The 24,905-nt window shown below is 29.7% G+C and overlaps 2 protein-coding genes across 7 annotated transcripts; both read left to right on the top strand.

Moving 5' to 3' along the window:
• The first annotated feature begins 597 nt into the window (after nucleotides 1-597).
• Nucleotides 598-4,672, top strand: LOC100819669 (monoglyceride lipase-like). Of its 6 annotated transcripts, XR_420096.3 has the most exons (9): nucleotides 613-1,015; nucleotides 1,146-1,175; nucleotides 1,478-1,607; nucleotides 2,196-2,342; nucleotides 2,455-2,585; nucleotides 3,241-3,382; nucleotides 3,707-3,844; nucleotides 3,960-4,058; nucleotides 4,175-4,194. XR_420096.3 is itself a non-coding variant. In XM_041013073.1 (8 exons), the coding sequence occupies exons 1-8, from the start codon at nucleotides 719-721 to the stop codon at nucleotides 3,983-3,985; spliced, it is 1,041 nt and encodes a 346-aa protein (XP_040869007.1). In that variant the 5' UTR covers nucleotides 613-718; the 3' UTR covers nucleotides 3,986-4,127. The 6 variants fall into 6 exon arrangements, 5 of the variants coding, with proteins under 5 accessions (XP_040869008.1, XP_040869007.1, XP_006605398.1 ...); XM_041013073.1 differs by lacking the exon at nucleotides 4,175-4,194 and having other exon boundaries at nucleotides 3,960-4,127; NM_001255811.3 differs by lacking the exon at nucleotides 3,707-3,844 and having other exon boundaries at nucleotides 701-1,015; nucleotides 3,241-3,378; nucleotides 4,175-4,672.
• Nucleotides 4,673-5,469: 797 nt separating this feature from the next.
• Nucleotides 5,470-10,267, top strand: LOC100820205 (IST1 homolog). Its single transcript, NM_001367235.1, has 6 exons — nucleotides 5,470-5,564; nucleotides 6,007-6,139; nucleotides 6,247-6,350; nucleotides 7,898-8,069; nucleotides 8,174-8,314; nucleotides 9,564-10,267. Exons 1-6 carry the CDS (start codon nucleotides 5,515-5,517, stop codon nucleotides 9,936-9,938), a joined length of 975 nt encoding a protein of 324 aa, NP_001354164.1. The 5' UTR covers nucleotides 5,470-5,514; the 3' UTR covers nucleotides 9,939-10,267.
• The last annotated feature ends 14,638 nt before the right edge of the window (nucleotides 10,268-24,905 follow it).

Below are 24,905 nucleotides of genomic sequence, written 5' to 3'. Positions count from 1 at the left end.
TGCAATCTAAAATGATCAATTTAGAACCTAAAATTTATATTGTGGATCACCTAATCCAAAATTAATAGTTAATTGTCGATATTAAGTAATTGGTAATAAGATTCTTAAAATTTATTGGCTTTCCATATCACCTAATCCAAAATGTAAGAAAGATATCTACTGATCATCCAACTCACCCATATGAATTCTTAAAACAATCAAATTAAAAATAAACTTAAATATGATATTTATTTCTAAAAAATATAATTATTATTTTTTATTTTAATCTTTCATTTTATTCATCATAAAATTCAATAAGTATTTTTTATTTAAATCTTTGTTATTAAATTGCTCATAAACTAGCTGAATATTTTGAGCGGATATGAATCTAAAAACGTACTTATCCAGAAATTCGTTGAGTTAAAAGCTATATAATTACTATTAGCTTTGAGAAATTCGTTACTAAAATATAAAAATTTAAATTTTAGTTTTGGAAAGTAAAAAAATATAATAAATTTATTTATTTATTAACTTCTCTCCGTTACTATTAATAAAAAAAAATTTAGATGATATATTCAAATATAAATATAAATAAAAATAACTATTTAATCGAATGTGGATTTTCAATAGTTGCAAGCATAGGACGAAAAAGAAAAAGCATGAGCAATTACATAGTCAACGCTGAAGATGGCTAAAAACACGTTTGTCTTCTTTGCTCACCCCACTAAGCGAAACGATCATGGAGCCATCTGTGACTCTCAGATTCCGATCACACACCCTCTCCCTCTTCCCTCACGCACCAATCTCTTCCATAGACCACCCACACAATCATCTTCTCATACCCATTTCACCCAAATTCAGTTCAAACACTACGCTGTCGGTGGCAGCAACAGCGAAGAAAAAGCCAAGCATCGAAGGTGTGAGCGAAGAGTTGAACGCCATGGCCTCTCAGAACCTTGACTTCGCACCCTCCCGGAGACGGGTCCGTGCAGCTTTCACCGAGGTGCACCAGCAGCTCGACCATTTCTTGTTCAAGGTTAGTTCTAACTCTTCATGGCTTCAAATTGCTGCGGTTTCATTTTTCAGATTTTGGAATTGTTAAAGAACCAGTCTCTGATTTTGATGCTTCAATCTCTTACTGTGTTTGTCTTTGATTGGCGAACTAGACTGCTCCTCCTGGGATCAGAACCGAAGAAGTAAGTTTTTTCTGCTTTTGGCAAAAACTCTATGGATTATGAGCATGTTGTTGTGAAACTGAGGGGATAAACACCGGGTAGATTTTTACCAATGGACCTCAGCAACCACATTAGTGAATCACACCATACTAATCCAAAAACCTTAATGTGTTCATGGGTCTTATCTTCACTTATATGCTTATATGGTGTATAAACTTCCCATTCATACCCGATGTGGCTCACACTTGTATTTCAACACATGATATTTTTCTTTTCTTGGTTTTGCGAAAAATATGATGAATTTGGTTATTTTTGTTAATTAGGGGTATGAAAGGAATTCCAGGGGATTGGAAATTTTCTGCAAAAGCTGGATGCCTGAATCGGGCGTCCCACTCAAGGCTGCTTTGTGTTTCTGCCATGGTTATGGCAGCACTTGCACTTTCTTCTTTGAAGGTTTGCCATTAATACCTTAAATATGTTTTTTTTTTCTCTCACTCTAATATTACATTTTTTTCCTATTTGAGCTCTCTTTTTTAAAGGCTTGTAAACTTGTGATCTAGTTCTCTTCATTTTCTTTTCCCCTTTGTGTGTGATCCCTTTGTTAGTTTTCCATTTTTTGAGTGCCTTTAAAAAGGTTTTCAATTGCGGCCACCATGTCAGTTTCACTGCAATAACTTGATATTGTAAGAAATTACAGATCAATGCGGCCAATGTGGCCGCAATTATGGTTACAAAGACTCCAAAAACCTAGATGTTGCAGCCCAAATTGCAGTTGTGGACTATCTTTTTAAAACTTTGGTCGTTTAGACAAATACATTTGGTCCCTTAAGAAATATTACGAGTCTTGTAATTGACGAGGACTAAAGCAAACTATATTTAGGATGAGGACTAAATTACAAATTATTAAAAATGGGAAACAAAATGGAAAAATCGTTTCAAGAAGTAGCTAAGTTTCCATTTGTAGTATGTTGTGCTATCAATTTATAACAAACCTAGAAATATATTAAATGTAGTTAAGGGAAGATTTGAAATTTTGTTCAGGTATTGCCAAAAGAATAGCTGCTTCTGGGTATGGTGTTTATGCTATGGACTATCCAGGTTTTGGTCTATCTGAAGGTTTACATGGTTACATACCAAATTTTGATGATTTGGTTGATGACGTTATAGAACATTTTACAAAAATCAAAGGTAAAACCTTTTAGCATCCTGGCTGTCACATTGATCATTGTTGTAATCTTTTATATGTGAAAGTACAGAATGTTGTATTGTTGTTGATCATGCTTTGTAATTCAATTGACAGCAAGGCCTGAGGTGAGAGGGTTGCCACGATTCATATTGGGGCAGTCAATGGGTGGAGCAATTGCTCTTAAGGTTCATTTGAAGGAACAAAACACTTGGGATGGAGTAATCCTTGTTGCACCAATGTGTAAAGTAAGTCCACTTCCTCTGTTATGCAACTGATGTCACCAGCTTCATTATCGGTATAATTTTCAAGTTCTGAATCATTCTATAGTTTGAGAGCATTGAAGTATTTTATTCTTATAATGTCTTTTGTCATCTCTAAGGTTCAATTTCATTCTTTTGAAAGCTAGAACGCTGCCCCAATATATTATGGCAATAAACAATGCCATGCCAGGAGTTCTGTTTTCTTAAGTCAGTCACGAGAACCACAGTTAATATCTAGGCAGTAACATCACCTTCCAATATGGCACTGATAGACCCTAAAATAATAGGGATTGTCAATATTGAAATATAAGAAAAATGTAACATGTATCACAGAGTTTTGTGATCCAATTACTAGTGGACTTGATTTTAAAGTCAGTTTCCCTTATCTTATGTTTGTGATTAAAATATTTTGATAACTGGTATTCAATATTTGGTATCTTATACTTCCAATGAATTTCAAGAATTAATGCATGTTTTAAAAAATGTCTATTATGAGACTTCTCTTCAAGTCAAAATTGGAAGTAGTCCAAGATCAATCTATAGGAAAATGGAATCATCCATCATTTGAAGAATAGCCTTTCATGGTAGTATTAGCATATGTGTCATAAAAAGCCTGATTTGTTCTTGTTTTGGTGCTAAGATCGCAGAGGGCATGTTGCCACCTACTGCACTTTTAAGGGTATTAAATCTTTTGTCTAAGGTGATGCCAAAGGCAAAACTGTTTCCACACAAAGATCTATCTGCGCTGACTTTCCGAGAACCTGGCAAGAGAAAAGTGGTTGGTAATTTTGTGAACCCCTAATTCTTCAATGCTCGCAAAGTAAAATGATTGCCCAGTGTCTTTCTGTATTGTGCCTCTTCTTAACATGTCTTGCATTAACTAAATGTTTTAGGTCATAAATCATATGCTTCAATATATCCATATTATCTGCACGATCAAACTTTCACTTCATTGACAGTCATACCAAGTCTTTTAGCATGCATCTTAATATGCACAATGATCATCAAATGATAACTTGCGAGTCAAGAGCCAAATCCATGTACAAAATGCATGTTCTCTTCGTTTTATCTGATTTGATTTCTTTTTTGTTCTTCTTTATGCATAGATGCACAGAAACTTGAATTATTCCTGATACCCATTTTGTGGATGCCAATTAACCTGCCAATTTGTCACAAGTCTTTTCTGCAACATCTGTGGTTCAAGTGCATGAATGAAAGAGCTCTGAAGCATGACTTAATCCATAGTATCTTCTATCATTGAATTGTTGTTAACTTTCAAAAAGTTTGATGAAAAACCAGTCCCTGAAAATTTGCACTCTAAAACAAACTAATTGTTAGAGTTGATTCTTTCCTTTATAGGCTGGTTACAATGTTATTTCTTATGATCATCCAACACGATTGAAAACTGGCATGGAGCTTTTAAGTGCTACTCAAGAAATCGAGTCACAATTACACAAGGTTAGTTTTTGCTCACTTCTGTTTTCCGAGAATCTAACGTTTATACCTGCTTTGATTATCTGTGCTTTTTGCATGCAATCTTTGTCATATCAACTGGAAACATGAGGGTGATGCAGGTTTCTGCTCCATTATTGATTCTCCATGGAGCAGCAGATCAGGTGACAGATCCATTAGTGAGCCAATTTCTTTATGAGAAAGCTTCTAGTAAAGATAAGACACTAAAGATCTATGAAGGAAGTTACCACGGCATTTTGGAAGGGGAACCTGATGACAGAATTTTTGCTGTGCACAATGACATCATCTCATGGCTTGATTTTAGGTGCTCACTTAAATGAGGTTCATGGTATTGTATTGTTGACCTCGCCAAGATATTTTTGATCTTATAGTGAACAAAGAACACCCTTCACAAAAGTTACCTCACAGGAATGGCACCTCTATTGCCTCTTATCATGGTAGTTACATGTACATGTCAATTTAGCTTTCTACTTTTATTATAGGCTCATTTATGAGTTTAATATTACTATTCGCTTATTGGATTTTCAAACCAGATGTAATCCATTGGCTCCCTTTATTGTGAGGTCTGACCAGTAATAAAGTTTCATTATCCAAAAAAATGGTTTTGTTTCCCTCGGCTAATTTAAGATATTTATTTTTGTTTTCCTCTGGATCGTAAAGTAATTATTATTTATAACATAAAATACACGTATTTATAATTAGGATTTTTCTATAAAAAAAGTCTCACGATTAAAAATAATGAAAATTTAGCTCTATAAAGAAAACTATCATTTGTTTATGGTATACGAAAGCGGGATTTTATTATTTGATCATAATTTTATTTACTTAATTAAGCTTTATATAGAAAATAAAATATAAAATTATAAGTACCTGCTTTCATTTTACACAACCCTTTTTTCATTTTTCATGGAAATTGAATAAATTCACAAGGCTCATATTTTTTCTCTCAATCAATTGCAAAGAATATTTGTTAGTTCTTTAAGTGTGTTTAGAATTTGTCTTGATTGATCCCAACCCCTATCTCACATTTGATCAAATTGTTAAGATTTTTACTATTTATATTTAATACGAAAGAGAATAATATAAGTTTTGGATGAATATATGTGCACATTCTTTTTTTTATCAATTATTTGAAAGTTAAAGAAGGAAAAAACATACTTAATGTTTGACAGAAATTATAGGAAATGGATTTGTATATCCTTTCTCCAAAGTTTTCCATAGCAGAATTACTCTTTGCCAAACAAATTTTCAAATGAAGTAACACAAAAAATATTTAAAATTAAAAAGATGTGAGAGAAATTTAAATCATAAAATTAGTAATATAAGCAAAGTCCAATAATACTAGGTTGGTTGGGATGGGAATATATATAAAGGCAACGCCAACGATGCAAGCAGAGATTTTTTCTTACGCACGCAGTGGCATCTATCTAAGACAGGCACCATGTCACTTCTTAACCAGCTCTTTAACAGAGGCGTTTTCGGCACTCGATGGTGACTGATTTCCCCTTTGCTTCTCAGATTTAAGTTTTCTGATTCTGATTACAATATCCGATTTTAGGTTTTGGGGATATGTCCATTATGTTTCTGTATTCCCGGATTTTAGGTTTCTCAATTGAGTCTCACTCACTTTTACTCATCGTGCGCTTGCTCAAATAACAATTGAAGTGTTTATTGTGTCAAGTTCAGTTTCAATTTTGAGTCCTTAGGGTGGGTTTCGTAAGATATTATTTAGGTATATCCAATGTTTTATTGGAGGAAGTGAGCTATTTTGATGAAAGATAACGGATCCTTCTTGGATGGATTGTTAATATGACCGTCTAAGGTGTGATTGTGATTATTGAAATGATTATACTTTTACTGATTGTTCTCTGGATTCTCTCTTTCTAATGCCAAGTAAGTAACACTAGTAAACATGCTGTTTTTCATCTTGTAGCAAAACATGCCTGAACCTGGCAATTTCACGCATTAAGCTGCTGCAAAACAAGAGAGATATGCAACTGAAACAAATGTGCAAGGAGATTAGCCAATTCTTGCAGGCTGGCCAAGAGGCAATTGCTAGAATCAGGGTAATCCTTCAAGTCTTGGTTAATAGCTGCTGGTTTCTGGATCTTTTCTCCCTGTGTTGTGATTTGCTGTTTATAAAATGCATTGATTTATTTATAATTTTAAATAGGTGGAGCATATCATACGGGAACAAAATACATGGGCTGCATATGAAATTTTGGAGTTGTTCTGTGAATTTGTTCTTGCACGTGTACCTATAATTGAGAATCAGAGGTAAGTCCAAGGGTTTGATGCTATTTTCCACAAATGTGAAACAGATCGATTGCTTTCTGGATCTCCTGCTTCACTGTATTTTACTAGTGACCATGCTTTTCTCAATACATTAGAAAATAGAGACAGGGAAAGGCTGTGTACACGATTGGCAGTTTTTTTTTATTAAGATAACATTCACAAACTTATTAGATGATCTCTCGTCGGTTGAAACTAAAGTATTTGTAGTTATATTGTTTCTGAATCTTCAAGGGGATCCAAAGGAGGTAGAGTATATATTTTTTAACATAGTTTCTAGAATCTTACGATTCACATTTTGAATCACATGATTTGACTTTGATATGATTTGGCTAGCCAATGATTTGCATCAAGAGATGAACCGCAGATGACTATGAATCTTATGAATTATGATACATGGCTGAATCAATGCAATTCCATATCACCGATACAAATCACTTGATTTATAATTCATCAATTTTTATTTTATTTCACCTAATGTTTTAAAATAAAATGAAAAAGTTATAAGCTTAAATTGTTTGAAAAAAAGGAACTAAAGGAGCACTACTAAGCACATCCTATTTGATTATTCAGATGTTTTAGTTTCATTCTTCTAAAACCAGGGCTTCACACCGTCACAGTGTCACCCTCTGATTCTATCTATTGTATTTGGTTGTACCATTTCTGTTTTAAGTCTTGTAAAATATAGGCTTCAAACACTCAGTTATTACTCATGGTTTTGTTTTGTGAGGCTTTTGGTCATTTTCTAGTTTAAAATTATTGCATTGAGCATGATTCATCATTTATATGATATATATAAGCTATTCTTTGTTATGTGTCAGTTTTATAATTAGATACAATTTATGAATAACAAAGAAACAACAAAAGCTTATCTCAATAGGTGAGGTTGGCTACTTGGATCACACGATACCGTTCGGTTCGGTTAAAGATCAAACTTTTGGAGATATTGTTTACCATGAGATCCCCTTTAACAATTTCCTCCAATGTCCTCCTTGGTCTCCCACTCTCCCTTTTTGCAAAACTAAAAACCATACTATCTACTATCCTCACGGATGTTTCCAGTGACCTTTGTGAATCTACTGTCTTCACTTATATCGTTGTATGATTTGTAAATCATGATTCAAAAATTAGCTTAACGGTTCAAAATTTGAATTGTGATTCAATGAGCTTGTTTCTGAACATAAATGGGATAAAATGTATGATTTTAAACTTGATTCACCAAAATTGATTTGTACATAACTTTAGGGAAATGATATCTGTTGCTGCAAGTTTTTTAAAGGAAACTATTAGCAGCTAAATAAATAATTGATGCTAAAAGCATTCATTGGTATTCCATTCTGAATATTTTTAGTTCTCTTTCACTTATTTAATGTAGTAGGTATTTATATACACCACGCTAACTCACTTTCAGTGTAGAGAATATTCATTTTCACCACTGAATTGAGTTTTCAAACAGTTGAACATTTTCTTATACAATTTATAGCAAAATATTTTTTAAGTCAAACTTGAAGCCTTTCTTCTCCACATAATAGGGAGTGCCCCACGGAATTGCGAGAAGCCATTGCAAGTATAATTTTTGCTGCTCCTAGATGTTCAGATGTACCAGACTTATTGCACATCAAGAACTTGTTTACCACTAAATATGGGAAAGAATTTGTCTCTGCAGTATCTGAACTTCGTCCTGATTCGGGCGTGAACCGCACGGTGATTCATCTTTAATTGCAGTTTCTGAATAGCAAACTGTTACAGCTTCAGAATAATTGCTTACTATCATTAGTCCATCTATTCTTTTGATATGATTATTTCAGATCATTGAAAAGCTTTCAGTTAGTGCTCCATCTGGAGAGGTAAAACTCAAGGTCTTGAGGGAGATCGCAGAAGAATACAATATAGCATGGGATTCTTCTAAAACTGAGGCTGAATTTAGGAAAAACCATGAAGATCTCCTGGTAATTTATCAGTGGATGTTCGTTTCTTCATTATTGGACGTTAAAAATATTATCCATGTGATATAATACATCTGTCATTGATGGTAGATAGCAATATAGCATCTGTATAACTAATAAGTTCTCACTTGTCTAACTATAATGGTTCTACTACCACCTTTATCCCTGACACTGACCCCTGAAATTACTTCAAATTTCATCCTAACCTCAGGGTACTTGGCTCTTCATGTGATAGTTCTACCATGAGCCTTGAGAAGTGACTCTAGCTGTTGAGAGTATTTGTTTTAAATCTCCTCACATATCTTCTGTAAATGTCATAGATATTCAACAAAGTTTACATCGGTTGTCGATTGCCTACACAACCTTCACCTTTTATCTGGGCTCGGGACTATGTAAAGATTTTCAACAAAGAACAACATAGGCAGGTTTATAAGTGAGATATTCCATGAGTGCAAGAGATGTTGACTTTATCTGATTTTCATCAATTTTTCAAACATATTAATTGTCTCTTTTATTCATGTTCCTGGACTTTTCAAACATAGCTTGTTTATTGGGTGAGTTTGGTGATTCCTTTCTCAATACATTATTCAGGTCTATAAAAATTGTTTGCAGGGAGGGTCCATTTATTATTAGTGGTAGTAAGTAATAATTTCAGTTATTATTCAGTCAACTTGTTCTCACTGCTAGCTCTGTTGGTTTGTCTTTTGTCAGTAGCATCTCAATCAATATGGATTTACAGCATCTTAGAGTTCATTTTATATATTCATGAGTTAAATATAAACGTCAGGACTTGACAATGAGAAGCTTGTTTAAAATATGACAAATGCTAACCAGTGCCCTTGGCACATTAGTTAAGGAACTAAAAGAAGAAAGACATTTATTGGGATGCACAAAATTATGTTATCCATGACTTTTTTAACGCTTTTCTATGATTTCCACTATAAATACTTTCTCATTTTAGTTTTTTTAACCAATCCCTAGGGACACTAGTTAGCAAGATCCTTTAAATATTTTTGAGTTAAATAAGTTATCTCAGAACTTTACATTGAGAAGCTTGTTTCTTGATGAGGGCAATCTAAATCTTCAAATCACCGACTTACGTGTTATACTTTATACATTTTAACCAAGTGTTATGAACTAATATTCCCAGATTTTTTAAGCCAATATATTTTGTTGTCTACTTTTCTACTGTGGTGTCAAGACTGTTCAGTTTTTCTTGATTTTTATTATGATTTTCTCGTGTTAACTGTAGGGTGGAGCAAAGCAAGTTAGTGCTGGAGCTACGCTTTCTCATACTCCCAGCAGAAATGGTTCTAATAATCCATCACCTTGTATTACGGAACCTTCTATCAAGCCTGTGCAAGACAAGCAAGAATATAAACACCTTGAAGCTCCGAGCCCTTCTAACAATAATTCTTCGTTGGATACTAATGAAATCGAACAGTCACACAAAAACAATAATGTTCCCGCTGGAGATGCTAAAAGTGAGACAAGATTTCAATCCTCTGATGTACTGGAGAAGGCACGGGCTGCCATTGCTTCTGCGGATCGCGCATCTGCAGCTGCTCGTGCTGCTGCTGCACTAGTTCAGAGTAATTTTGGATCATTGAAGCTGGAAGGTAAATAAACCTTCACATCGATGAAAATGCTGCCCTCCCAGGATCTTAATGCTGGAAAAAAAAATGTTAAGAACTAAATGCCAAAGGAGAAAATTATGTTCTTTGTTGCGGAGGTGACAGCTTCATACAGTGATTCTATGTAATAAGAATTGTGCCGTACTTCATTGTACATTCCATAATTAATACATGTATATCATTGTAACGGAACGGAATACTGAACAGTGTGAACTTTTCTATTTTCTAGATCTTCCTGATTCTTGCAACTGCGGATCGTAGTGTATCATGAACTTATAGATGTTATTTCTAAGTAATTTAAACATCAATTTTACCCAGGAAATAATTGTGTGCATTTCCGAAATGTTATACTCTTATCATCTCATGCATATTTTAATGCATTTATGTTGTTATATAAACTATATGTTAGGTGTTGTGTCCAACAACCTGGCATGGTGCTAGTATGACACAGCTTCGTGTGCGATTGGTTCGTTTCTTTAAAGCGACTTTAGTTAAAGCTAACTACGCTGTGAAAACAATAGAAGCGTCTTAGATCGTGCCAACGAAGGAACATTTGCGATACATCTGTTTGGTGCCCACGATTGACATTGGGTTCTGACACACGAAGATTGTTTCTTGACAATCCATATTTTATCATCAGTCACTATTTGAATTCCATTATTCAACTATGTTCTATATAGCTAACATATATGTTTTAGTATGCGTTCAATTGCATATTTGACCAATGATGCAACTGGCCAATTATATTTTGTTTTTATTTTATTTTAATTTTGATATAGTACAAGAGTTATAATTGTAATTCTTAACCCTTTTCTATACTTTATGGGCCACTTATAACAGTCCAATCTCAGAAGAACCAAGCCGAAAAGGCTGTAAAGATAGGCCCAAAAAGATAGTCTTCAATAATTCAAGGAGCTGAATATTGTTGCCTAGTCAGAACGAAAATTGGAAAAACAAAAGATCAAATTAAAATTCTGAACTTTCCCCGGAAAATCTTTCAAACAGAGCACAATTGAAATTCTCATTTTTTTATTATATATTCCAAATATCTAAATATACATTTTTAATCTTTATACCATCAAACAACTCTTGGTGTGCGTAAGAATTAACTTTATCGAAAGTGACTATTAAATGACTTGCACAACCAATATCCATTTTAAATTTTTTATAAAACATCTGTTGGGTACTTTAAGAGAAAATTGAGATGAAATATAACTGTATTTTACAAATTAATTTATAAAGAATGCTAGTATATATGGTAATGCACTGGTTCCAACATTCTACTATTTTAAGGAAAAAATATTACAATTAAGTTTTCTTAAATGACCGATATAAATTTCACCTAATTATAAATATTATGTTAAGAAATAGTGGATTAATAAGAGCTGCATGATCCACAATGATTCCTTAATATAAAAGTAAATCTACATACAAATTGCATATTTTCACATGTGAATCAGAGGGAACAGTACAGAAACTAAAATAATAAAATTTTGATCATAAAGTTCGTGTGCTTGTCATATATCTATTCATCATACATAAAAATGAATGCATTTTAAAAAGAAAAAAAAAAAGGAAGAGATGCAGTATTTGAATGAGGAGGCATGATTGGTTATGAGGGCACCAAAAGAGTTGGTGGCAGGGCCACACAGCACACACCAAGTGAGTCAGAAGAACCAAAACATTCTTGTTGGCACTCCCGGACACCGTGACCTTCAAATTACAATACATGCACTAACTCATGACTCTACTCACTCTAGTGACCACACACACTGGCACATGCAGGCTAAAGAGTGAACCCTAGCTAAGGCACCTAGGTTTCACATAAAAGCCCTATTGCCCTAGCCCTTTACACGCTATTTTACTTACATCTACATCATCCATTTGGCACAGCACAGGCAGAGATTTTTCTCAGACAAGAGATTTTTAGTTTTGTATTGTATCGTATTATATACACTCTCAGCGCACAATCACACTTCTCAACCCCATTCCCTCTCTCATGCAAACTCCATTCTACTCGTCTGATTCACGAAAGACACACAGTACCTATGCATGAAACTTTAGGAAACAGTTCTGTGAGAGGCACACTAACCGTACATTTATTCACTGTGATCAGAACAGAGAGAGAGAGAGAGAGAGAGAGAGAAAGTAGTGCGTGTTTGTGTGTGACAAAGATGTAACGTAGGTTTGCGGGGGAACTAATAAGGACAGAAGTGAACAAGACCAGACCATTTGGTGGGTGGGGATGCTGAACGGGGCCTCCCAAGTCCCAACCCCAACACTTTTTCATGACATTAATCTTATGCAAATTGATATCTTATATTTTCATTCATTTATGTTGCATCCGTGGTCCCTTTCTTTTTTATTGCGTCAGTCCGGCATATTCCACACAAACCACAGGTTATCAATTTATCAATCAAGACTTCATGATCAGCAAATCCACCATACATACATACATATATATATATATATATATATATCACCTCAACATATAGCTAGCTAGGATCATTTATATTTAATTTACAACCATCATTTTATCAGTATGATTGTAATTAAAGTAATTGGCATAATTAGAAAGTAATTTTTGGTAAAGTACCTATATCCATGAAATATCTATATTCCCATATTCATGATTCACATTTTAGCTAATTGAATTATTTTAATGTTTTTTCTTGACAAACTAACAAAACAATAATATTATTGTAGTTTCTTAATTAAAGTGCAATATCTATAAAAATATTAAAAAAATAAATTCTAATTATAAAACATAACAAATATGTCATGAAATAATACTTAATTATATATAGGTGAATATTTGAGATGAGTTAGGTATTATGTTACCTACACCCTTATTTATCTATACTTATAAATTTTTGTGTATAGTTACATGTACTTGTACCCACAAGTGGCGGTCTAATTGTAAAGGATTTGAATAATATATATGAGGTCTTAGATTTATTTTTTAGTGAGACAATTGTACACAAAAAAACCCATAGTCTAGTTGTAAAGGATTTGAATAATATGTATGAGGTGTTAGATTTTTTAGTACTATAATTATATATCACAAAAATCTATATTTGAATCTAAACTCTTCTTTGTTATTTATAGTAATTTTATTTAATTCAAGCATGATATTATCTCCTTTAAAAAACACTTGTAGCTGCTACCAAAAAAAGAATCTAAACTCTTTTATTTATTTATTAAAATCGTACTAAGGATATTTCACAATCAAACCATCCAAGACTATATTCTTGCGTGGCATAGAAGGTACTTTTCTCTCAATTTTTCTTCATAAATACATTCAAAAAACAAATTTTTGTCAACATATTTCGAAAACTCAATTATTTATCAACTATATATACCGACTTTATCCGTACCTAAATTCATTTAATAAATAAACTCTACTCATATGCATACTTTTTGTGTGTATTTATTGAGTTTAAGTCCAACTAACATTCCTAGATTTAAGGCTTGATGATCCAAACTATTAACTGATCATACGCACTGAAGCAACTTAAATTTGATGTATTTATTCTGAATTGTACACAATTCACCGAAAAATGGATTAAATTAATCAAAATGAAAAGAAGTAACTATTACAGTTCAGAGTTAAAAACACAGTTCCGATAAAAAGGAGGTTAAAAGGTATTAGGCCCCTCAATAGTCAATTTCTAAATCAGGGCCTGTATGCATGGTAGTATCCATGAGGAGGAGGGAGGAGGGAAAAGGAGAATTCAACTCAACCGCGTGATGTGTACACTACACCTAAAGAAAGAAGCCACATTGATTTAGCTGAAATGAAGGGTCGTTTTCGTCTTGAATTTCGTTTGAACGCGGACATGTTTCCATTGGTCAGTTTAGATCTGCCCCCCCTTGTCCCATTCTTTTTTTCTTATGCATTTGGGTGCATGCAAATCCAAACAACCTTTTTGTTTTCTCTCTTAGACCATGCTTTCTTGTCCCTTGTTTTGAGTACTTCAAATCACATTTAATTATACTATGATTAAAAATAAAACATTTTCAATATGCTCACAATTAGTTTGCGGGTCGGGTATGTAAATATTGAAAGAATTAATGTCTTATATGATATATATATATATATATATTAGGTAGAAAATAATAAATAAATAATTAACGATTAAGAATTAAATTGTAATTTGATTAAATTGGAGAAATTTCTAGAAATAACTACTATTTGATGGAAGTAATGGTTTAAAAATGAGTTAGTCACATTAAGGTGAAATAATGTCTTCTTCTTAACATACAAGTGTTCTTTCAATACTCTCACCAGTCATCGATCATAAAGAGATAACAAAAATAATCAATTAAGTAAAATATTGTTTTCTTCATCTTTCAAGAAAATTAAAACACACAAAAAATTAGATAGAGATCTCACTATCAACAAATGTATGTCTTACTCTTTAATAATTGTGTAAGAATTATAAATTTTAAAATTTTATTGATTTTTTTATAATTATTAATCTCAGGAACACTTAAAATTTACAAGTAACTAATTTGAACCTTTCTAAATTGCCCAAAATATTGCTATCATGGTCAACATGGAAGTAGCTGAAGTGAAATGATAAGATTACAAGCCACAAATTTATAGTATGTATGAAAACAATTTTTCTTGTAGAAAATAAGTTAAATTAGTCTTTTAATTCTCTAATTTATTATTTAAGTTTAATTTTTGTTTTTTTAATTTTTTTGGGTTTCATTTGGTTATTTAATTTTTAAAACTGATTTAAGTTGGTGTTCTAATTTTTTTATTCAAATTGATTTTCTAGTTTTTAAAAATCAATTCATGTTTTTAGAAAATGTACATTTCGTAATGGATTAAAATTATTTAATGATGATTTTAAACTATTACAAAATGTTATTTCTTATCAAATGGAATCGATTTAAAAATAAAAAAACTAAAATATTAAATTAAATCTAAAAAATAAAGTAAAAACCTAATTTAACCTAGAAAATATTATACCTTTGAAATATGTAGTACATAGCGCATAATATTTGACACTTTTTTATTGTTTTCAAATAAAATTTTTAAAAAATACATTTAAACACACGCACGCACATCATGCTTAACAAAAAAATGACGTGCAAGAAACCTTGAGATATCAGACCTAAACATTTATGTCATCCGGCCATAATAAAACCGTACGATGCCCGTGCAATGTATGTTGTCGTAGAGGTGGAGTAGTAGTGTAGTACCAATCAGATTATGTAATATTTTCGGGATTGTGTAATTAAGTATGACTAGTTTCATTTTGATAATTTTTTTATTTTTATTTTGTCAAGAATTTTTTTTAATTATTTTAAAATTTAATTAAAAAATAAATAAAATCTGATAAATAATTATTTTAGTTAATAATTAAATTCGGGTCCATTCTCATAATTCAAGCTGGCCAGAAGTTTTTCTTTAAATTAAATTAGAAATTATGCATAATGTATTTTAAAAATGAATTTAGATTATCTTCAATTTGAGTCATCCTTGCTACTTAGTCTTTACTCATTTTATTAATTAAATTATTTATATTTTAGTATATTTTAAAATAATATCATATCAATTTGTGTCTATATGAATGAGATAACAAATGATTTTAAATTAATATAAAAATTTGTATATGTGATCTATGTGTAAAAAAATTTCAATCCAACAGTCATTTTTAAGAAAAAATTATTCAGTTGAAAGTTATAAAATGATATAATAATTGTTAAAACTATATTGATATAATTTGATCTCTCATTACTATATATAATTATATTTTAACAATAATACTTCTTAACTATCGATGATAGATTTTATTTGTTTAAAAATATATTTATCTTAATTTTTTATATTTTTAATTAAGATTGATTTATTATATCAAAAAGTTAAATCGATCAACTTTTATTTCAGATATTATTAAGTGTGAATCATATTGAATTCGAGTCTAAATAAAAACTATATTAAAACTTTAAATTAAAAAAGAATAAAGATTATCTCATTCTCATAAACATTTTTGTATCCAACTAATTTTTCTTTATCATTTAAAATTTTTCTTAACCACTGTATTTTGTACCTTTGATTACCACTTTAAATTTAAGGTAATAAATAAGTTATTCCAAATATATTTAGTGTGTACCAATAAAAAAAAAAGTTGTACCAAAAAATATATTTAATGCTAACAACAAGAGCATCTTAAAGTAGGAATATAGTATTGGCAATTAGTGGAACGTTTGGAGGAATTAATTAAAATTTAAAAGACTTAGCTTAGATTATGTTAGGCAAAATTAACGAAAGTTAATTAGTTAAAAAGCTAGCTAGAAGTTAGAAAATTAACTTATTAAATTATAAGTGTTCGATAAAATTAATTAAAAATTGTAAAAGAACAAAATTAATAAAATTATTATTTATTTAAAAATAGTAACTATAAAATTGAATAAATATATTAAAGATAAAAATAAATAAAATATAAAATATAAAAATTAGCATTTTAAAAAATACTTTTCAAGTAATATTTTAAAAAATACTAGAAGTTATTAAAAAAATATATTTACCTAACAGTCAAATAAGTTTTTTAATTTGTAAAAAATATTAAAAACTAACTAAAATATGTTGTTGAATATATTCTTACACTTTTTCAATTTATTCCAATTCACATAAATGAGTAATTTAGAAATGATGATTTGCGTTTATAAAAATTATCTGGGCTTGCTTTAATAATTTTCTAAAATTATTTTAATATTTTCTTTCAATTTAAGAAATTAATTAAAATAAAATCTCTTTTTTCTTATTTCAGTAAGTTTCATAAAAGTACTCTATCATTTTTCATATTTTTTTAAAAAAATTAATAAAATAATATTGAATAAATTCATTATTTTTCTTTTTTCAATAACTTTTATAATTAATTTTATTAAAAATCACCATTTAATATAAATAATGAATATTTAAGTAAATTGTTTGTTTGATATTTTTAAATTTATAAATAAATTATCATTTAACTAAATTTTTTTAAGTAAATATTTATTTAATTTATTGATCCAAACCCACGATAAATCGTAAAAAGCTAATAATAAAATGGTAAATCAAGAAAAAAAAAATTTGCATGGAAAAGAGAGAATTATATTTCAAAAAATAAATCCAACTACGTACACTGGCCCATGAGAACTGACAGATATACCGTGGACAGCATAAACTTTTGTCTCTCCACTGTTCTAATTTATAAATGCAACGTTACCAATTTGAGAGTGTTATTTGAAAATTATATAATTATATATATATATATATATATATATATATATATATATATGAATGAAAAGAGATCAAATTATGTAAGTATAATTTTAACAACTATTGTAATATTTTATAACTTATATAAAATATGATTTGTATTATTCAATGTTGAATTATATTTATATATTATTAAAAAAATTTATTGAAATTAAATAATAAAAAAAAACTTAAATATTCATATTTTAATATATTTTAAAAAATTAATATCATGTCTATTTTAATCTATATAAATGAAATAATAAGTTAAATCAACTTTAAATAATAAGACCTCATCCATATTAAAAGTGATAATTGTATATATAATTGATGTGAAATCAACTTTCAATAATATAAAATTTGATTTAAATAATATAAAATTTTGTATATATAATTAATGTGAAATCAACTTTCAATCTAATAATAAGTTAAATCATTATTCAATTAAAAATTATAAATTATTTAACATTTAATAAAATTATACCGATATAATTTAATTTTTTTTATCTCTTTCTATATATTATTAGGGGCTCTTATTTAAAAACGTGGAATCGGTAAGTTTAAGTCATAAATTGTGATTTGTGAAGATTGAAAGTATTGATCACATAATTATTTAAAAAAATTATGTATGCTTTTTTTCTTCTATTTTTTATCATTTAAAAATAATTTAACAATTCATATATATATATATATATATATATATATATATATATATATATATATATATATATATATATATATATTTTTCGGGTTTCTTATAATTAATAAGAAATGTTTCTTTTGATATGTCCCTCTCTCATATTGGTATAGAGAGAGAAGACAAAGATAATTATTTATATGTAATTTCATCTGTAATATTAAATATTTTATGTTGAAATAATGAATAATAAAATAGAGGAAAATTAAAATCACAATATATATATATATATATATATATATATATATATATATATATATATATATATATATTACGGATATATAAAAAGTAAAAAGAAAAGAAGTGAAGAATTTCACTGTGTACAAAAATAACTTTTCTCCCTATTTCTCCTCTCAATTAAATAGTTCAAATTTAGTATTTCTATTATATGTCCCACACACAAGGGCACATTTATCTCTTTTGGTTTAGCTGCCATACTTTGTTGCTTTCAATTTTCAACTAAATACATTTTTAAATTGTCATTTTATTCTTCTATAATTTATTTCAGACACGAACACTTCAGATATCGATATTCATATAAGAAGTTATCATCTGATAAATATTTTTCTATATTAATGGACCAAAGATCAAATTTCCTCTGGTGTCCTTAAAGAACAAGGTTATGTTTCAACCTTGTTGGTGAAACTTAAACTTAATTAAAATATGCAAACTATTCAAATTTCATGCTATTAATTAATTTGTTTTAGTAGCTTACAATTCATTTATTTCAATATGGACAAACTACGCGATAAATTACTCGATTATTTTTACCATTTCTAGCTCTCAATTTAGGCTCGCCTTGATTGAGTGTCATCACATACGGTGATTCCCAAATTAAACTTTCAGGCATCAGTGTTAACAAAAAATGGTGATATAGAATTTATTTATTGGTCCCCCCTCCAATTAAAAAACTGTTTTTGTAGTTTCTAAAATTTATAAAATATTATTTTTAGTCACCAAACTTCACTTTGGAGGCTAAAAATAAGTTTGAGAGACTAAAAAAACAAATTTTATTTAAAGGACCAAAACCAAACAACTTATCCCAAATTTAACACTAAAACTATATTTAAGTTTTTTTTTAAGTTATCATTCATCCATCCGTCCAAGAATGATACAATTGCTATACAAATCATAACAATAAATACAAGAATCTTCATAAAATATTTAAGCCACAATTAAACCCAAAAAGATAAAAAGTATAGCAATTCTCAAATGCACACTCATCAGTTTCTTAAAAATATTTACCATGCGATACAAAAAAAGAAAACATAGACATAAACATATTGAAGAGGCGTGAATAGAAATACGGATCAGTACTACTACATAGATTTGCATAACCTAATATATTAATTGACACTAAATTATTGACAAGAGAAAACGAGAATTAAACCCTAATCTCATGAAATTAATTTATTGAAAAAACCTACCTATGTACGCAGTAAATAACAACAACCACATGCACTCTAATTCTGAATGATTTATAGAGTACTGGTGAGTATAAAAGAAATAAATAAGATTGTGTGTGGGTATTAATTTTACACCACGTGAGTAGATGATACAACCATCCTAGATTGTTAGGTTTTTGGTGTGGAACACGTGTATCTTTTTGCAGGAGATAATTGTGTTCAAGACCGCCGACAAGATCCTTGTAGGTGAAAATCAAATAATCTTCCACTGTCTATTTAATACAGTGGTATATTCATGATTCTTAAAATCTCTAATTATACTGAAACAAGTCTCCATCAATTAATTCACGCGGTTGTGCTAGATATTGCTAGGTTTGAGTTGGGCAACGTGGGTGTAATGAGACCAACACTTCCAAAACTTGGCATAGTGAGGTAAAATGCAGTACAATGTTTGGACCAGACCATACCAGACAGACAACTACGCTTCTGACTGTTGACGATCATCCGTGAAAAGTGCAGGGGCAGGCCCCAGAGTATAGAGGTTGAATCATTTGAGTTTCTCTTATTGCATGCTTGAGTGTGCATATATGTTTTTATCTTGGCTTCCGACAACTGAAGACAGTCCTGTGAGGAGTGAGTGTGTTCATGTAGTGAAACTCCGTGATATAAGCAAGGGGAAAAGGATCATGCGTAGGGACTTCATGGTTCTCCTTTTTCTGTTTTGGGTAAGTTGGTTCGATACCAATATGGTCCACCCATTACAAATTTGCAAGGTACGTACATGTATGCATGCATCGACCATTGAAACTCTGCTACCATATATTATTGCCTGCTGCAGCATTTGCATCAATGGAAAGTGTCTTCACACTGTGCTCTCCTCTATCTATCTACGCCTGGCCCAACCTTCCACTCTTACAACATACGCCGCGTGTCGCTCTCTTTTAATTAGTTCCTCTCCTTCAATTGTTTTTCAGCATGACAAAACCCAAACAGAAAGTTCTTCTTATATCAATTAGTTCCTCTCCTTCAATTAGTTGGCCACCTAATTAAATATCCATTCTCAAAAAGTAAAGAAAAAGAAAAATATTTTACTAATTTTTATACCAAGTTTTGTGAAATATAATTAGTTCAATTTTTTGTAGTAATTAAATCCATTGTTTAATTTCATGTTAAGATTTAAGATATTGTTAAAAATTAAGGTTATGTTCAATAAAATTAGTTAAAAAATTAACATGAAATTAAATATTTAGTTAAAAGCTTAAAAATTAGTTAGTAATTAATTATAAGTTAAAAAATTAACTTATTAAATTATAAATGTTTAGTAAAATTAAGTATAAAAAAGTAGCTGAAAATATAAAATAATATAAAATTAATAAAATCATAATTTATTTAAAAAGGATAATCATAAAAGTAAATAAATATATTAAAAATAAAAATGAAATAAAATACAAAAAGATAAAAACTCACGTTTTAAAAAATATTTCTTCAAGTTTAAAAAAAATATTAAAAACTAAAAAATTATTAAAAAAATGTTTATCAAATAAATAAATAAGTGTTGCAACTAATAAAAAAAATGAAAAATTAACTAAAATATCTTACCTAACCTGCTATTATATTAGAATGGGTGGAGCCTATAAAATCTGGAATGTGAGAATAATCAACCGAAAAATAAAACAAAACAGGTCAATTAGCCTGATTAGCAATAGGGTATTGAACCGACAACTTAATAGTACAAGTTGTTTGAGGTTTTACTTGTTTAAGAAAAAAAATAAAAAATAGAATAGTTAATATTTGAGAGCAAATATAAGCTAATTATTTTTTTTATCATCAATTACTTGACGAGTGAAATTATGCTTTCCATTCGTTTTCTACTATAGAAACGATCAAAATAATTTGTTTTTATTAATAGTTACGAATGTAAAATTACTTTCCATACGTTTTTCTATTGGAGAAATGATCAAATTTGATGGATTTAAAATTGAGCTCAAGTGACTTTTTTTAACACTTTTAGTATTTTACTATACGAAACAAATACAAAATAATTTTATTTAAGTTTATCTTCTAATACATGCCATATTCACTAGAGTTCATAACACAAATATTTAACTCAGAGTGGCTGTTACAGTACAAAATGAATTGTCATATATTAAAGCTTGGTATTGGATTAGTCTCAATTGACATATATTTTGTCTAATAGAAATATTATAAGTTTTACAATTTTTATTCTATTAATAAATGACATTTTTTTTTGTAATGAAACAATATAAACATATAGATTATGATTAAGTAATTTTTGGTATGCATATTTTGTTGTGTGTAATCCAGGGTACGTGGGTTTAAGAAAAATTATGCATTTTTTTGTCTCAATGAAGCAGAATTCAAAGGCATACCTCAATAACAGATGCGTTGGATCAAACGCAATATATTACTAGAAAATGATTTAACTTTTAACTAATTAACAGATACATTGGATCGGAAGCAATATTACAAGATGCACACATTGTTCTGTAGTATACTTTCTGTACATTAATTTAATATTCAGCAAACAAGTTCATACCATGCCCTCTGATATTTGTGTTTGCTGTGGAGGCTGATGAAATTGCTCCACGATATGAAAGGAACGTCCCATGAGATTTTATAACAATAAAAATTGTGGCACTTACATCTATATCGTTTCAGATATAACAACGAAAAATAATTAAGAAAATCCCAAACTTTTTCACATTTTAGGCATTGCATGCCTATCCAGTATCCAACTGGTTAAATACACGTACAAAAACAAATAAGTACTCCACAAGTAAAAACAAAAAAACAAAAAACTTGTTCAACATTCAAACTTTAGCAAGAGCACTTATACTATTATTATTTTATCAAATTATTTATATTGTTTTGAAAAATAGTAAAATCACAAGAGCAAATTAGAGAGTAAGCATACAGCATTAGAGACAGTACGGATCTAATTTCAATTATTTAGAATTCTGACCTATCTAAAATTTATTCTACAAATTAATGTAAATATTTCTTACATACCCAGTCCCTTGATATATCTTCTTTTTTTTTTTTAGACGTCCCTTGATATATCAGTTATATTTAATTCCTAAGACACGATTAATTAATATTAATGACTTGTGGAGTCTCAATAGTCATACAGTACTAACTATTAACCATTATTTCTAGATAATTAATGGTTGTGGCATTTATCGCATGTTCCAAATTATACATAAATTTTCTAATTTTCTACACGATCCACAATATCAACTATCAAGTTATAAATAGTAAATTCATAAATGAATTTAGAATGGTATACGCTCTCAAATAAAATAGAAACCTAATCAATCCAAATCTAAATGCATTCCATTCAAACCAAGCTAAACTACACCTCAAGAAAGTAATATCCCAAACAAACAAATAACAAACTATACCATCTCCTTTATAAAAATTAGTCTAACTACTATACTTGTTCGCTCAAACTTTTTTTTTTTAAAAAAAAAATGCACGTTGATCACCCAAAGAGCACGGACCATTGCTAGCAAGTATCATGTATCAACCCTCTCTTTGGGATGAAATCATCTGTGTCATCGATTCATTACCGAATCACAATCAAATGAAGGTCTTATATATAGTAAAAGGGAATTATATTTAGGTATTTTAAAGATAAGGTAAAATTAATTTTAAAAAGGAAAATGGAGAATTAAGCAAACTGAAGAAACAACTCTAGCCCCCCTTCAAGCTGGATGAGTTACAAGCAACTCAATGATTTTAATTAATCCACACAAGTTCTTGAACATTGGAAACTACTAAAAAATAGAATGTACTTTCTCCTTCTTTATAAACATAGAGAAAGATCTTTGAAGTAGTCGAAGAAGAAGACGAACCGGGACACGAATTAATTTACGCCTAAAGCCATTCAGCATCTTTAAACATTCCCTCATTTATGTTATGTACGGTCAGTTGGTGAATAAACTGAGTCAACTGAGTCTATGTTCATCAACTTTTCCTGCGGCCGTTCTTTTTCTTTTCTTTTCCCGTTATGGAATTATTTCAATAAAGTTTCTTTATAAGCTTTTCTTAGAAAATAGTTATTAAAGAATTAATATTATATACATACAGTAGGCTTTAAGAAATTAATAAATAAATAAATTATGATATGAGTGCATTTCAGTAACACTTATTTATAATTTTTTTATTTTAATCAATACTCAAATGCATTTATATTAAAATTCTCTCCTTTTTTTTCTTTTGTAAGATATATGGCCCTGCAATACTGTCTTTCTCATGCCGTTTCAGTATTTAGCAGCATAACATGCAACTTTTTTTAGTGTAGTTCTGACCCTATATATCACCAAGATCCACAGCACATTAATGCCCTTCTCTCTCTCTCTCTGATCCCGAGAGGCATTAAAGTCTGAAGAGTACATTAGACTGACTAGGATCATTACAGGGGGAGAAATAAATAAAGGCCTTTGAGAGATGTAAAGAAATCAATATGTATAGAGTGATCTGTTGATATAATAATTTTTGTAACGGAAGATTATATATACATACATCTGTTAAAACCACACGGTATAAAATATAGAGAATATGTGTGATATAACTACAAAGAAACGATGTTTGGATATTCTCTGTTGAAAAAGGAATGTGCATATAACGAAGGTAGTTTTACTGGGGATCAGTGTTTCAGCATCAAAGAAAAAAATTGATCTCTCGTACAGTCTTTTATCAGTGTGTGAATATCTTTTGTCAAAGACTATAGATATAGATTATGAGTATAGCAATTTGATAATGTCTTTTATCAGTGTACGTTTGTTTGTGCAAAAATCAAAGTACTCAGATGAAAAAGTAGGGGGACCTGGAGAGACTCAGTGACTTGTGAGCCAAAGCCTGCATGTATAGTGTACGACTGGCCAATTTTCCTTTTCCATTCTTGTTTATTTGTGTTTTGGGGGGTCAATATGTTCCTTAAAATAGTAATGCCTTGTTTTCTAAAGTTTTTATTTTAAAAAAATTATTAGATTTATATGTCATGAGTAGAAGTAAAATTTAGATATAAAAACAATTTATACATGACTCTTTCAGTTATTGACCTCTGTCGTCAATACAGACATATGACAACCCAATTTGAATTTAACAGGATATCTATAACATTTTCAAATATATTGGCGTAGCAATGATAGGGGTGGATGAAAAAGTGATAATTGTGATAATAATAATAATGATAAAAGAAATAGAAAAGTTGTTAGATGAAAAATTAATTTGAGTGAGTTTACTAAAAATTAGAAATAGTGCGCCCAAGCTGATTAATTTGGAGTTATGATTCTAATTTCAAATGAATTCGTAAAATTAACAAAAATAAAATAAAATTTAAGGACCAATCCTAATTCAAGCTCAGCTAAACAAGCTCTACTTAGTGTTAATAAATAGAAAGACAAATATTGGAGTGTAAGTGTATAAGAAGTCTTCCATTAGGTAGAAATTAGTATATTAAAGTTTATAAGCGACAAAGATCAATAAACCTAAAGTTTTAGAATTTTGGATTAGATGTGATATTAAACTTAATTGTTTGACTTCTGATCCTTTGATTCACATCTTTTCAATAATGTTT

The sequence above is a fragment of the Glycine max genome, chromosome 20 (genome assembly GCF_000004515.6).
Source record: "Glycine max cultivar Williams 82 chromosome 20, Glycine_max_v4.0, whole genome shotgun sequence".
Classification (NCBI taxonomy): domain Eukaryota; kingdom Viridiplantae; phylum Streptophyta; class Magnoliopsida; order Fabales; family Fabaceae; genus Glycine; species Glycine max.
Note: the sequence above shows the minus strand (reverse complement) of the source record. Positions and strands in the feature narration are given on the sequence as shown.

Excerpts from the sequence above, each read along its gene's own strand:
- LOC100820205 (NM_001367235.1), top strand. The coding sequence starts at position 5,515 with ATGTCACTTCTTAACCAGCTCTTTAACAGAGGCGTTTTCGGCACTCGA. Across the intron at positions 5,565-6,006 it reads GGCGTTTTCGGCACTCGATG|CAAAACATGCCTGAACCTGG; the intron begins GTGACTGATTTC and ends TTCATCTTGTAG. Across the intron at positions 8,070-8,173 it reads ATTCGGGCGTGAACCGCACG|ATCATTGAAAAGCTTTCAGT; the intron begins GTGATTCATCTT and ends TGATTATTTCAG.
- LOC100819669 (NM_001255811.3), top strand. The coding sequence starts at position 719 with ATGGAGCCATCTGTGACTCTCAGATTCCGATCACACACCCTCTCCCTC. Across the intron at positions 2,343-2,454 it reads ACATTTTACAAAAATCAAAG|CAAGGCCTGAGGTGAGAGGG; the intron begins GTAAAACCTTTT and ends TTCAATTGACAG. Across the intron at positions 2,586-3,240 it reads TTGTTGCACCAATGTGTAAA|ATCGCAGAGGGCATGTTGCC; the intron begins GTAAGTCCACTT and ends TTTGGTGCTAAG.